At 36.6% G+C, this 14,270-nt stretch overlaps 1 protein-coding gene and 1 long non-coding RNA gene across 3 annotated transcripts in view; one reads left to right on the top strand and one right to left on the bottom strand.

Moving 5' to 3' along the window:
- The window catches only part of LOC128011840 (uncharacterized), a 31,139-nt gene extending 30,334 nt beyond the window's left edge, over positions 1-805 (top strand). The window contains exon 2 of the long non-coding RNA XR_008182661.1: positions 557-805. This is a non-coding gene — a long non-coding RNA (uncharacterized LOC128011840). The remainder of the gene's footprint in view (positions 1-556) is intronic.
- On the bottom strand, positions 247-8,829 carry LOC128011673 (histo-blood group ABO system transferase). Of its 2 annotated transcripts, XM_052594351.1 has the most exons (7): positions 8,711-8,828; positions 2,317-2,346; positions 2,159-2,194; positions 1,767-1,811; positions 1,506-1,538; positions 1,279-1,413; positions 247-1,125 (listed from the first exon to the last, which is right to left on the bottom strand). In XM_052594351.1, exons 1-7 carry the CDS (start codon positions 8,767-8,769, stop codon positions 435-437), a joined length of 1,029 nt encoding a protein of 342 aa, XP_052450311.1. In that variant the 5' UTR covers positions 8,770-8,828; the 3' UTR covers positions 247-434. The 2 variants fall into 2 exon arrangements, with proteins under 2 accessions (XP_052450311.1, XP_052450318.1); XM_052594358.1 differs by lacking the exon at positions 1,279-1,413 and having other exon boundaries at positions 8,711-8,829.
- Between the last annotated feature and the right edge of the window lie 5,441 nt (positions 8,830-14,270).

Genomic DNA, 14,270 nt, shown 5'->3' with positions numbered 1-14,270 from the left:
CGCTGTAAAGTAAAATCATATTTATGCAGTAGTACACAGCAAATAACATTTCAAGTTCACCATTGGTTTTAGATTCATACCCTGTATCTACCTGCCTTTCTCTCAAAACTTCCTCCATCAACTATATTTAAAAAAGACGTAAAATAAAGGAATGTCACTGCTTTAAATACACACAGATTCCATTTGGTTGAGTGTTGCAAAACATTAGATTACAAGTTCATATTGTGATTGTTTATTCAAGAAGACTTTGGCAGATTTAGTTCCAAGTGCAACTTTGTGGTTATAAAAATCTGTACATGTCTGTGATTAACCATTTTATGGTGGCAGTTGTCGACTTCATCATTTTCAGTATTACTTCTTAACAAATTTACAATATTTTATAGGAGTCCTGTGGAACACACCATGGCAGTGTAGCTGAGTATTGGCAACAGTTGCTATGGGTTTGGACGAACTTCTGCATTGTTTTTAGAAACATGAGTGAAGCGAATTATTTTTATTTGTGCTGCTCCGGCATTGATGTCCCGCCACAGATATTCAGGTGAAAGCACTTTGCTAGGTTTGTTATAAAGGAAATACTTGTTTAAGTGAGATTCCTCGTGCCATATAGCCTCAATGGAGTTTGCAGCATCAATGTTCATCTGCTCCCGGCAGGTTTTGGTGAGATGATGTACATCTTCCAATGAGCCACCAAATGCAGCTCCAGTAAAATAATAATCACCTTCCCCAGCTGGAATATATGCTTGAGATTCTGGTCTACGCTCATATGTGAATTGATTCCTCAGAGCATCAAAGAACCAAGGATGTATCACACCTACCAGACGACCCAAAGTCTCCACACCCCAACGGCCATAGAACTTTGTATCTACATCAAGGCAGAAAATATAGTCTGCCTCATTGGCCAGTTCATTCCCTATTAGTTTTTCCAGTATTTCCATCCTGCCCATACTAATGTCCTGCCATCTGTTCAAACTTGGAACCTTTCGAACTGTCAAGCTATGGTTTTCACCCATCGTAACTTCAGGAACTTCTTCTGGTAGATCCGTAAACAAGTAGTAATGCACTCGAAATCCAACAAAGTAATGCTGCTCTGCTGACTCCAGAAAATCTTTGAGAAAACGTGTATATCTAACAAACAGAGAAAACAAATACAGGGAGATATATTATGGTTAATTTATTCATCCTTTAATCATGACTATTTCCAAAAAACAAAGAAAAATCGAGGAGAGGAAACAAATGAGAAATACTGAAAGATTATGAGAGATATCACAAGGAGCTCACTTTCCTAAAGCGAAAACAGTGGTCGCAATGGTGAGATTCTGTTGTTTGTAGATAAAGTCGATCAGTGTGGCGTCAAAGGTTCCTTCCCAAATGATTGGGGCTAACCATGATGTTACAGAAGCAACACCTGTCCGACTTCATTAAAACACACATACAGCACTGTAATCATTCCATTCATGAGTGGAAATGTGCCATAACTAGGTTGATACAAAAAACATAATACTCACCCTACCAGTACACTGGGCTGGTTGTACAAAATCCTGCAATACAAATGAATAAGCAGAAAGAACAACAGACATTTTATTGGTTCATGGAGTTAATATTTAAAATATGGGTTTCCCAGTTTATCTATTTCCATCTCTCACTACTCACTATTCATCTGATCAGAACCATAAAAAATAAGCTAAGAATGTTTTTGTCTTAAGCAGTAGCCTCCATTAACTACGGACCAACTTAAAAAAAAAAAGGAAGATGGAAGTTTTACACACCCCGGCGATGAGTGCAATCCAAAGTTCTTCAGCTTCCACTTTGGCCTGATGAAAACAGAGTAAAACTTTTACTCTTCTGAATTTGATTATATGGTGTGTGTGTGTGTTTTAATTCATGTATATAAGCATGAATAAATCCAAAAATCATACCTTTAGGGTGTTCAAAACCATAAGAGCACATATTGCTTCCTTAAGGGTACATATTACTGTGGTACTAACATGCACCCTTTAGGGGTAATGAAGGAAAGAAGGAGCAAAGGTGTCCCTTTGAGGGCACTGCCCCAGGGACGAGCTGTTGTACGCCTAAAGGTACAATCTTTTTAGATGTGGGAGCATTTGTTTATTTGTGTTAAAGTGAGCTGTTTATGTATGTGCATTACATTATTACTTACTCGATGAAGACTTGTTTTATTATTTGCTGATTGCAACTTAAAACAGTAAAAATACAAATGATTAAATCAATAAATATCAGCAATGAAAACATCCTAAATCAAGAGATTAACAAATACATAACATCTGAACTATGTTTGCCTAACTGGAATAAACTCACCTGGTCTGGTTGGAGTTCAGGTAAATGAGTCTGGGAAGAAACACATATATATATAACTTCATGAGGAGAGATCTTTGTAAAGATGTGTGACTTCATTTCTGTGTGTGTGTTTCTGTGTGTGTGCATGTGGTGGATTTTCTTTTCATTGTCATAAACCTCTTCACTGTCAAACGAAATGGTTGTTTATAGTCACTCTGAAGACAAATAAATCATATTAATAATGTTAAAATAAATATTAATGTTTATAAAACATTAACATTAGAATCTGTAGCTCTGTATTTAAGCTTTGAAATGTCAATTTCACAACCTGCCACACAAATAAGTCATGCGGCTAGCCTACACTCTTGACAAAAATGGTGCTAAATGGCACTAAAAGTGGTTCACTGGCTTGCATTAGTTACCAGTTAATGTTAACTTCACTATATTGCAAAGAAATCCTAATCTAATCATGACAAACTATATCGTTGGAAGTCCAAGCATCGGAGGTTGGAGGCAGAAGTGAGAGATACTTTAACCCCGGCTTGCAAAGCAATGATGGTGGGCTGAGGGCAAGCAGAGGGGCTGCCAGATGACAGCAGTGGAGGAGGCAGGAGTGGGTGAAAGGGTGGGTATTTTCGAGGAGCTGGCATTGGAGGACATTTTCGGGGAGCAGGCATTGGAGGAACAGTGGAGATGATGGAGAGAGGAGACGGGTCAGTTCGATCTCCAGTTCAGACTCCAAGTTTATTAGATCCCCCTCCCAGTTTTGGGACCAACACCACTCCATACTCAGCTCACCCACAGCTCCTCTCCATGCTCACACCATCCGTTTTTTAAACAAAATTCACATGTAATTTATAATTGAATGATTCAATGACTCACTTGAGATTAACTTGTTTCATTATTTGATGAATCAGTGTTTTTCAATGAATTTCTTGAATTAATGATTCAAAGATAAATATATTTTTAACAGCTCCTTTTCACCACCTACTGCCGTTACAACATAATAGATAAATCTTTATTTAAAGGGGGGGTGAAATGCTATTTCATGCATACTGAGTTTTTTACACTGTTAAAGAGTTGGATTCCCATGCTAAACATGGACAAACTTTCAAAAATTAAGTTGTACCTTTGAAGGAGTATTTCTGTTCCAAAAATACTCCTTCCGGTTTGTCACAAGTTTCGGAAAGTTTTTTTCGAGTATGGCTCTGTGTGACGTCAGATGGAGCGGGTCCTGAGGGCACTTCTCCCGGAAGAGCGAGCGCTCCCGTAGAGCAGAGCACTGAGAGCACAACAGACATTCACTGATCAGAGCGAGAGCGTCGCGAAAGTTTGTGGTTGCCAGGGCAAGACAACCCTGCACAGATTACCAAAGAAAAAACAGCATTAAAGGACCAGTGGATGGAGTTTATTTTTACAGAGCATCAACGGAGTTGTGCAAGTGTTTGTGTTTGTTCCCTGCATTTCTAAGATGCTTGTTTTACAAACAAGGCCCAGTTTGACGACGGATTTGCGTGTCGTTTATTTCTTAAGGATGATGCAATCCCAACAAAAAAGGGTCACGATCGTGTGTTGGAACCGCAGGCGGTGAGTAAGACTTCTTCAAATATCTCTGCCTCCTTGTTAGTGCGTCCCCTCCCATGCCGGAGACCCGGGTTCGAGCCCCGCTCGGAGCGAGTCGTTGCTGCTGCTGCTCTCGTTCAGTTTCAGCCTCGGGATCTGATTCTGGATCATAAATATACGCTGAATCTGACTGTTAGCCATGGTTTATTTTGGATGATGGTTTTTTCCTCAAGACAATGTCAGAGCCGTTAAATATGTTTTTCAACGGCTCTGGGTAATGTCACAGCTTCCAAACGCTCTCGAAGCAAAAGCCTACTGGCTCTTGTGATTCTTTAGCTCCGCCCACACGTCACGCCTCTAGGCGCTCGTGTTTTTCCGGGAAAAATCGGTACAGACTATCTTTCTCTTATGAATATAATAAAACTAAAGACTTTTTGGAGTTATGAAGGATGCAGTATTACTCTATAGGTACTCAAGATTAACAGGATATTGAGTGAAAACAAGCATTTCACCCCCCCTTTAAAGCATAAAATTACCTTGATAATTTTAGGTGATCTCATCTATTTTAATTGCTACCTTACACATCAGTGTTTATATCCAAACGATAAACTCTTATACCCATACTTCTGTGATGATTGTAACACAGAAATAATGAATCTGTGTGGTTGAAAAGACTGTTTGTGAAGCTGTTTCATATGGCAGCTGTTTTCATTAGGACAGCGGTAGCGTGAATGCAGATTTTAAAGGGGTCATATGATGCTACATGGAATTTTACTTGTTAGAACTCAAAATGTGTGTTGGCAATGTGTGTAAACAACCACCCTAAAATGAAATAAAATCCACCCAGTGTTTTTTTTTTTTTAATCTGCTCAAATATTTACACCTTTCTAAAATCGAGCCGATCTCAGGTGCCTGTCTATGTGGTGTGAAAAAAAGCCCCCTCCCACGATAGTTTGATTGACAGTAGCGTTTCAGCACAGACTGGACTGGTGTCTTACCTTCAGACCTGCCCTGAGTGAGCTGTCATCAGTCCGCCTTTATTTCAACGTTAGAGCAGATGTAAACAAGAATGACTACGATTGAGGTGTTGAACAGCAATCATCATTTACTCCAGACATCTGAGCCGCTAAGGACACAGTGAATTACATTTGTTTTTGAAGAGAATGTGTCCCCAATCTACATAAATACGTCTATTTTTGCATGAATCATTCCTGAGTGTAAGGTTTTTTAATGAATCTTTGCAAAACACCTTTCCTAATAATGTACTAATTAGCAAGTTTCACATTGAATGCAGCTAAAGTAAACAGTCCTTCAGAGAGCAGCTGGGAGGGGCAGGGTCAGCAGAGCTCATTAACATTTAAAGAACAATGCTACAAAACTGTGTGCTCTGAAAAGAGCTTTTTCTGGCAGGGTAAAAAAAAAACATTTTTTACACTACCACTGAGAAATTTGAACCAAACTCTGTTACAGACTTTTAATAAAGACCCTAAAGAATCATATCAACTTGTGGAAAACTGGCATCCTATGACCCCTTAAACAATCTGTTTAACAATGTTTAATTAAAGTGGTTTGTCATGTTGGTGGTGACACCTCTCTTGCAACATGTTAGCTTATCACAAATATACTTAGCTGTTACATGCTAATCGCAAGTGTAGCCAAACCTGAGCGCTATGAATAGCGAGGAAACTAGACTAATTTTAGTCTAGTTTTAGTCAATTTTTTTTTTCTTTTTTTTTAAAATAACACATTATTACTGTGATTATTACTGATAAACATTTCAGTAAAAAAAGTGTTTCGCATATCTCAAACATTGGTTAAATGTCATAATTACCTGACAAAATACACTTGTTGAATGATTTTGGTTGAATGCAAATGTTAAACGTGTCTGGTCTAGCATGTCGTTGTCGCTCGTCACCAGGTCCGATTCTGGCCAAATGGGTGCCCTAAGCAGAACTGTACTGTTGTGCCCCCCCCCCCCCCCCAATTATGGAAGTTAAGAAGAAAAAAAAAACACCTACTATAGGGGTCAGAATATAACTTTAATAAAACATAAATGTAAATAAATTGTAATTAAACTGTGTTTTTTAATAATTACAATTGTACAGTTGCCTATATGGCTATGATTTTACTAATACAGTTGTCTGATTGATTTTATAGTGTCAAGCATTCAGAAATGACACAAAAGACAATTTAACTTAAATAAAACCAAGTATTAGTCTTTGTAAGGGTTGTGATGTCCATGCTTTTGTTGAAGAAATTATAGAGGCTGGCTTTTCTATCACAAAAAGGTGGCCACACATTAAAAATAAAGTGGATATTTGAATTAATAGTTTTGTCAATATTAAACAAGGATTTTATCATCCTATAAGTGTTAAAACTGCAATTATCAGGCCTTTTAGTGCCCTTTGTAGGCATTTGTAATAATAGCCTATTTGATGTACCTAAATAAATTTTGTATTACGTTATGTATTTTAACAGTGTTATTCAATTTTTATTAATTAACCAATCATTATTGCCTCGTTGTTTTTTTATAATGCATTTTATAGCATTTTTAAAAGGTTTTTGTTCACTTAGGTCTGTTTTTATTAACACAAAAATATTATCTGAATGCTTCGTAAATTATTATTTGAAGCAATTTGAAGTATCAAAGCCATGGTTAATTTGTAGTTACTGTTGCTACAAGAATCATAGTTGTAAAATTTAATTTTCGGAAGGGAATATGGAAACTAAGAGAATATTAAAGGGATAGTTCACCCAAAAATGAAAACTATGTCATTAATAACTCACCCTCATGTCATTCCAAACCTGTAAGACCTCCGTTTATCTTTGGAACACAGTTTAAGATATTTTAGATTTAATTAGAGAGCTTTCTGTCCCTCCATTGAAACTGTGTGTGCGGTATACTGTCCATGTCCAGAAAGGTAAGAAAAACATCATCAAAGTAGTCCATGTGACATCAGAGGGTCAGTTAGAATTCCTTGGACTATTGAAAATACATTTTGGTCCAAAAAAAAAATAAAATACGACTTTATTCAGCATTTTCTTCTCTTCCGGGTCTGTTGTGAGCATGTTCACTGTGATATCCCGTTCGTGAACGAATCACTCGATGTAACTGGATCTTCTTGAACCAGTTCACCAAATCGAACTGTATCGTTTTAAACGGTTCGCGTCTCCAAAACGCATTAATCCACAAATGACTTAAAGCTGTTAACTTTTTTAATGTGGCTGACACTCCCTCTGAGTTCAAACAAACCAATATCCCAGAGTAATTAATTTACTCAAACAGTACACTGACTGAACTGCTGTAAAGAGAACTGAAGATGAACACATGGCCGAGCCAAATAAAGAACGAAAGATTGACTCAGCAGTTTCATGTTGCAGCCACAGCAGTATGAGACCTGTAACTTGAGCAACAGCGCGAAGCCGCAAACTCGTTCTGAATATTTTAAAGGCGTAACAGCTGATGAAAAAGCAGAGACGATTGTAGGCAAAAATGAAGAGAGATTTTATCTTAGTTTTTATTTAATATCAAACATTTTCGTCTCGTCTTTTTTCGTCAACAATAATGCACAATATTTTAGTCTAAGTCAGTGGTGTAGTATTTCGTATTTCATCTCGTCTCGTCTGACGAAATTAACACTATTTGACTGTACCATCTGTGGTACACTGCATGTTTTGACGGTTATTTTTTTGACATAAACAACAAAGTAGGTTTATGTGTTTTATAGCTAATGCTCATCTCTCTCTCTCTCTCTCTCTCTCTCTCTTTCTCTGTGTTAAAAGTTCTCTTACTTAAAACCAATAAGACTTACAGTAATTCTGAGGCTTGTTCTGTTTATGAACAAACATCACCTTTCAAAAGCGACCAAAACCATGCACATACTCCAAATGGTTCAAGAACTGCATGTGATTTACTTTGGGTGTGCCTTTTTAGGCATTTTAAGCCAATTTTACAGGATTGCTTAATACATTTATGAGAAGTCATCTCAATGGCAAAAGTGTTGCAAATGAGCCGAATTTACACTATTCACACACAAGTTAATGTTTTTGCTGTAGCCCATTTAAAGTTGAAACTATCATTTTTTAAATATTTGTAAATGATTACTAATCCTTTAGTATCTTTATGGGCATTGGAATTTTAGCTAATGTAACAAGGCTTGTGTAAAGGGTGGCTGTTTAAGTTTAACTAAATGCTTGCTAAAGACATAACAGCTTGTAATTTGGGTGCAAAATTTGTTTTATTGCCTCAACACTCACACTCTTACTTTTGAGTTTGAGTTTTGATTTGTTTGAATGTTATTTAATTTTTAATAAGTTTATTAGCAAGCACATTATCTCAAGTTTCTAACTCTTTAAATATATATTAACTAATGATCCATAAAGCATTATATAATGTTTGTTAATGATTTATCGATGACAGTTATTATAAATTGTTACCAACTCTCCTTTTAATCATGTCTTTTAAAATGCCTAAATATTTAAACTGCTCATTCAGTATTTAAAATTCTATACATGAATTACTTATATGAATATATGTAGAAAACTATTAATAGTAATAATAATGCTTTTGTGTTGTCCAGACATTTTCAAGGGGCACCATGTTTGCAATTCTGTGATAATATTAATTTGTTCTCTATGAAACAAAAACAATATACACATAAATATGCTAAATACTTTATGTACTCCTCCTGGCCCCATGTCAAGCAGTGGCAATGTTCCCAACTTCTGAGAAAATGTCTCAACTGCTTCTAGACAATTAAGAGTTTTCATTAATGCTGCATTATTATCACATCAATTCACAAACTAAACAACAAGGCAAACAATCTAAAATTGCTGAAGAGTAATTACATACCCAGCCAATACAATCCCAAAGCACACAAGAATGATGAAAAAATTCTGACGAAGTGGCATTGTTCCAGGAATAATTGTCCACACTGATATGAAGTTAAAGACTGTACCGTAAGCGAGAGGAGTAAAGCAAGAGAACATGACATCAAAGAAGGAGGAGTCTGCTGCCATGGTGAGAGGGACACTTCAGTGTCAAACAGACATTAGGGTGGGGCCCTTTATTAGAGCAACAAATGAGAATTGATGCAAACTTTTTTTTTTACACCAAAGTCAAACTGATGAGTACAATATAACAAGCCCCAAAACCTTTCAACTTTTGAAAGCTTTTCAAAGCTTTCAACTTTTGAAAGGATTTCAAAGCTTTCAACTTTTGAAAGCTTTTCAAAAGCATTTTCTGTCCTGACTGATAAAGAACAGAATTATTAAAACTCCCATTTACTGTTGTGTATTTTAACATGTAAATAGTGAAACTCATGAATAAACCTTTTAGGTCTTGAACTCACTGGATGTAGTAAACAAAATAAAATATAATGAAAATGTGTGTACTGACTTGAAAGAAACCTGGGGTGTATTCCAGAAAGCAAGGTTAACTTACCGACACATATACCACAAACTCTCAATAAACCAAACCTTGCTTACTTGAGGTATGCTGGTCCAAAACTCTTCCGGGAGTAAGTTCAGTCAACCCAGAGAGAGTACGTTCAGGGTTAACAAACAAGAGCAATTGACGAGTCACCATGGAAATGGACACTAAAAATTATATTGTTTGTTTGATGCCACATATGTATTTTTATTATAGGAATGATTCATTATAGATAATGCAGATCCACGATGTGTGAGATGACAAAAAAATATAATAAATATATTTTTTAAAAATTACATTTTTATAATTGTGTTTTATAATTCAAATATATGACAATAACATAATACAAAAAATTGAATAACATATTAGAATAATATGATATAACCTTATATATTGCTTATATACTTATGTACTGCTACCAGTGTGTATACGGTGTGTGTGTTCACTGCTGTGTGTGTGCACTCTGGATGGGTTAAATGCAGAGCACGAATTCCGAGTATGGGTCACCATACTTGGCTGTATGTCACGTCACATATATATATATAAGGAAGATAGCAGTAGATTATTTAAGTCCTGTAAGTTTTGAGATGGGACCTCAATGGATCAGACTTGTTTGTTCAGCACATCCCACAGATGCTCAGTTGGATTCAGATCTTGGGAATTTGGAGGCCCAGTCTACACCTCAAACTTGTTGTTGTCCTCAAACCATTCCTGAACCCTTTTTTGCTTGTGGGAGGGTGCATTGTCCTGCTGAAAGAGGCCACTGGCACCAGGGAATGTACATGTACATGGTCTGCAACTATGCATAGGTAGGTGGTAAGTATCAAAGAATAATCCACATGGATGGCAGAACATAACACTGCCTCAGCTGGCTTGCTTTCTTCCTATAGTGCATCCTGGTATCATGCATTCCCCAGGTAAGCGATGTAATCAGCTTGGACATCGCACAGTGCTCAGCTCATTAAAAACCACCTTTTCTATAATTTAGCCTATAAAAGGAAGATTTGATATTGGTTCATGATTGCTCAGAAATGTGTTATCAAAATTGCTCTTTTTCAGAATGGGTTTAACAACTGCAGTTTTCAGCAAGCTTGGAAAAGTCCCAGAAAGAAGTGAGGCGTTCACCACTTCAAAGAGATCTGCTTCTAAACAGATTAGCACCCTTTTTGGAAAAAAAGATGTGGGAAGTGTGTCAAGAAGACGATTTTAGATGCTGCACTATTTCTTCCAAAATTTTGAAATCAGTTGCTTCAAAAATAGACATAGTATCTTTTTTTTTTGTATCTTTTTTTTTATATATTTCAGTTGAATCTGACTGACCTCTGTGTAGCTTGAGGATGTGCTAATCTCCTTCCTGATTTTAATGATCTTCACAGAAAAGAAGGAAGCAAACTCATTGCATTTGCTGTCAGAGAGCATTTCATTGAGAATCTGACTGGGGGGGGGGGGGGTGTTGTCCATCTCTCAACAGTAGCAAAAAGAGTGCGAATGTTGTTTAAGTTACTGTTTATAAGGTTTGAGAAGAAACTCTGTCTAGCTGTGGCTAGTTCCACACTGAAAGCATGAAGGCTGTCTTTATAGTTGCTATAATGAATTTCAAGTTTCATCTTCTGCCACACCCGCTCTGCTTTTCTGCATTGTCTTTTCATACTCTGTACTGCTCTTGATTTTCTCCAAGCTGATTTCTGTCCGTCTGTTTTCTTACCGACTATTATAGGAGCAATATCATCAATAACATTCTTAACTTTTGAGTTTAAGGAATCAAGGAGAAGATCAACAGTGTCTGCAAAAATGCTTGGTTTTAAAGATATAGCCTCTATAAATAGCACACTTGTGTTCTTGTTAATGCATCTCTTTCTGATAGAGACAGATCTAGATTCAGTTGTAGCAGAGATCAATATATTAAAGAAAATACAGAAGTGATCAGATAGTGCTAAGTCCTTAATAACAATGGATGAAATGTTTAGACTTCTACTACAAATCCATAAGATTAGATTTAGATTCCAGGTTTTCAAATAGTTGTATCTCGTCCAAATATTGTCTGATCCTAAAGCTTATTTATTCAGCTTTCAGATGATGTATAAATCTCAGTTTTGAAAAACTGACACTTTAGACCAGTCCGGGGTCACATATAATATTGTGCGCAATCTGCCACTCCCATTGGAGTCTCATCAATAGGTCACAGATGCGTTTATAGCACTGAAATACAATAACCCTGAAACATAACCTACTCCAGAGGGAATAAGTTGCTATGGCTACTTACATACCCTGAAAGTTATCTGTTATTGGAACTGGAAACTGAGTTTATCCTCTTACTTACCCTTAAACATACCTGGGTACGTAACCTGCTTTCTGGAATACCCCCGGCTTATGACAGTTAAACCAACCTCAGCTCAAATATCAACAATGGGGAGGAAAAAAAGAAGTTTGGAAAAAATAGACAAAGGACAAAACCAGTTACACATGAAACTAAAAGCCAGGTTTAAAATATGAGAAGTAACAAGCAACTTATTTGTACTCTGGCACACCCTTGATATTCTATCTGACTGTTTGAGGAACACTATAATAAAGGAAGTTGTTTAGCTTTCCAAAAGGCTATTTTCTAATAGGCTATTTCTAAAAGGTTATTTTCTAAAGTTTTCTAAACAAACACTATCACTGTAAAAAATTAATCATGGGTCTTGTAATTTTCATTGATCTAGATTCAGTCTAGACCAGTGTCACTAAATGTAATATTTGCTCAGGTCAATATTTACCCAACTCTTGTTGAACAGCAACAATCCATTTTCCATTTCCTGAATTTGCACTATGTGATGCTAGGCAGTGAGTGCAGAGAGACATTAAATTAGAGACATAAAATTAAAAAATTCTTGCTTTGAGTTGGTGGTTTTGCAACATCATACATGTACATGTTTTAAAAATTTGGATTGTAAACTTCATTCAAAGTATGATAGCATTGTGTACAGTGCCCTCCACTATTATTGGCACCCTTGGTAAATGAACAAAGGGGGCTGTGATAATAAATCTGCTTTGTTTATCATTTTGATCTTTCAATCAAAACAAGAACAAAATTCTAACCCGTCATGGAAGTAAAACAATTGAAAGTGGGGTAAGAAACTCATTGTGAAATAAATGCTTTCTCAAGTTCATTTTGATGACAATTTTAGCACCCAATTATTGCAACATCCTTTTCCCGGTAACAGCTCTGAATTTTTCCTATAATGCCTGAAGAGTTAAGAGATCAGAGACCATTTTCTTCATCTCTCCAGAATCTCTCCAAATCCTTAGGATTCACAGATCCATGTTGGTGCTTTTTCTCTTCAATTAAACACACTCATTTTCTGTAGGGTTCAGGTCTGAGGACTGTAACAGCCATAGTAAAAGCTTCATTTTGTGCTTAGTGACCCATTTTTGTGTTGATTTTTTAAATATATATATTTTTGGATTATTGTTCTGATGACAGATCAAACTATAGCCCATTAGAAGATTTCTAACAGAGGCTGTCAGGTTTAGATTTTTTTTTTTAATCTGTTGGTATCTGATAGAATCCATGATGCCATGCATCTGAAAAAGATGTCCAGAAGAACCTCTGACAGAAAAATAGGCCCGCAATATTAAAGATCCAGCAGTATATTTAACCGTGGGCTTGAGGTATGTTTTCTCCCTGTTTGTGCTAAACCCAACTGGTGGGTTTGCTCCCGAAAAGCTCTTTTTTAAGTTTCATCTGACCATAGAAGCCAATGACGTGGTTCAGCACACTACGGAAAGCATGAAGTGTCCAGCCTGACAGGTGTCTCATTACTCCACCCCGCCTGCAACTGGAAGATCTCGATGGCCAGAGGCAGGCTAGTGTACAGTACTTCATCTCAAACAAGCCTAATGCCTCTGCCTACTATATAAAAGTGGGAGAAAACTGCATGTGAATAGATTAATAATGTCATGGGTTTCAGACATGTGACTTCTTTGTTGCAGTTTGTGTCTTCAGTTGTTGCAAAATATATATATATATTTATTTATATATTACACTGTATAATGGTCAATGTAGACATTTACTTGAACTTCCTCTATGGCTCTAACTGCTCCTTGTCAGTTCAATCAGAGAAGTATAACAAAGATGATGCACTTGGCTGCTTGGTGTTCACAGCTGGCGGAGAAGTAGCATGTCCCATTTCTTCTGTGAAGATACTTTTCTTGGTTACTACAAAACAGAAACATATTAAAAGCATTTTGCAACATGTTGAGAGAAAAGTTATTCCTGTTTATTGCTGAGTGAAAAAGCAACTAAAGTAGCAACAGAAGGGATGAACTGTGATTCTGTGTTTGTGTTGTATCAGAGGTGAGCATCTGTACATGTAAAGCCTACTTACATTTAGAAACATGCAGGTCAGAGCTATCGCAGGTGATCTCAGACACACTGATGACTATTAATTTGATTGCAGTTCATTATCATCATGAAAACAACTGGAAGCTTATGCATTTAGTTTATTGAGTTTATTTGAAAACATCAATCTTCTATAGAATTAGCAACACTACAAGTCATGTATTCACACTCACATCTTTAAAGAAATATGAAACAAAAACTATTTTTGCTTATTTAAAGTACATTAATAAAATATGAATGTGGAAACTAAAAATACAACCCTTTCTCCTTGTATATGCTGGACCGTTATTATCCTCCTTTTATTCTATTATCTGTTGTTTGTGGTTTGGAGTGTTGATTGTCAAAGTTTAGTGCAGCATATACACTCTAGACTATCATAACTGTACATAAATCAAAGATCAAAAACATCTTGTTCATGTATTGGCTTTAGGTGGTTAGCATACCTTAAGTTCCCTATCGAGCGGGAACGCTTATAGGATAACACCAGTTCATAAACTGGCCAACTGATGCTCATCTATGCAAATACTGACAGGCTTGGCGCGCAGTATAAATGTGGCGAGAGTGGCAATTGCGTACCATCTTCGAAGATGCACCAGAAGA

This window comes from Carassius gibelio, chromosome A5, assembly GCF_023724105.1.
Source record: "Carassius gibelio isolate Cgi1373 ecotype wild population from Czech Republic chromosome A5, carGib1.2-hapl.c, whole genome shotgun sequence".
Taxonomy (NCBI): domain Eukaryota; kingdom Metazoa; phylum Chordata; class Actinopteri; order Cypriniformes; family Cyprinidae; genus Carassius; species Carassius gibelio.
Note: the sequence above shows the minus strand (reverse complement) of the source record. Positions and strands in the feature narration are given on the sequence as shown.

Coding starts and splice junctions, on each gene's coding strand:
- LOC128011673 (XM_052594351.1), bottom strand. CDS start 8,769: ATGCCACTTCGTCAGAATTTTTTCATCATTCTTGTGTGCTTTGGGATT. Junction 2,347..8,710: donor TTTGGGATTGTATTGGCTGG/GTATGTAATTAC, acceptor GTTTCTTCCCAG/ACTCATTTACCTGAACTCCA. Junction 1,812..2,158: donor ATAAAACAAGTCTTCATCGA/GTAAGTAATAAT, acceptor TGTTTTCATCAG/GCCAAAGTGGAAGCTGAAGA.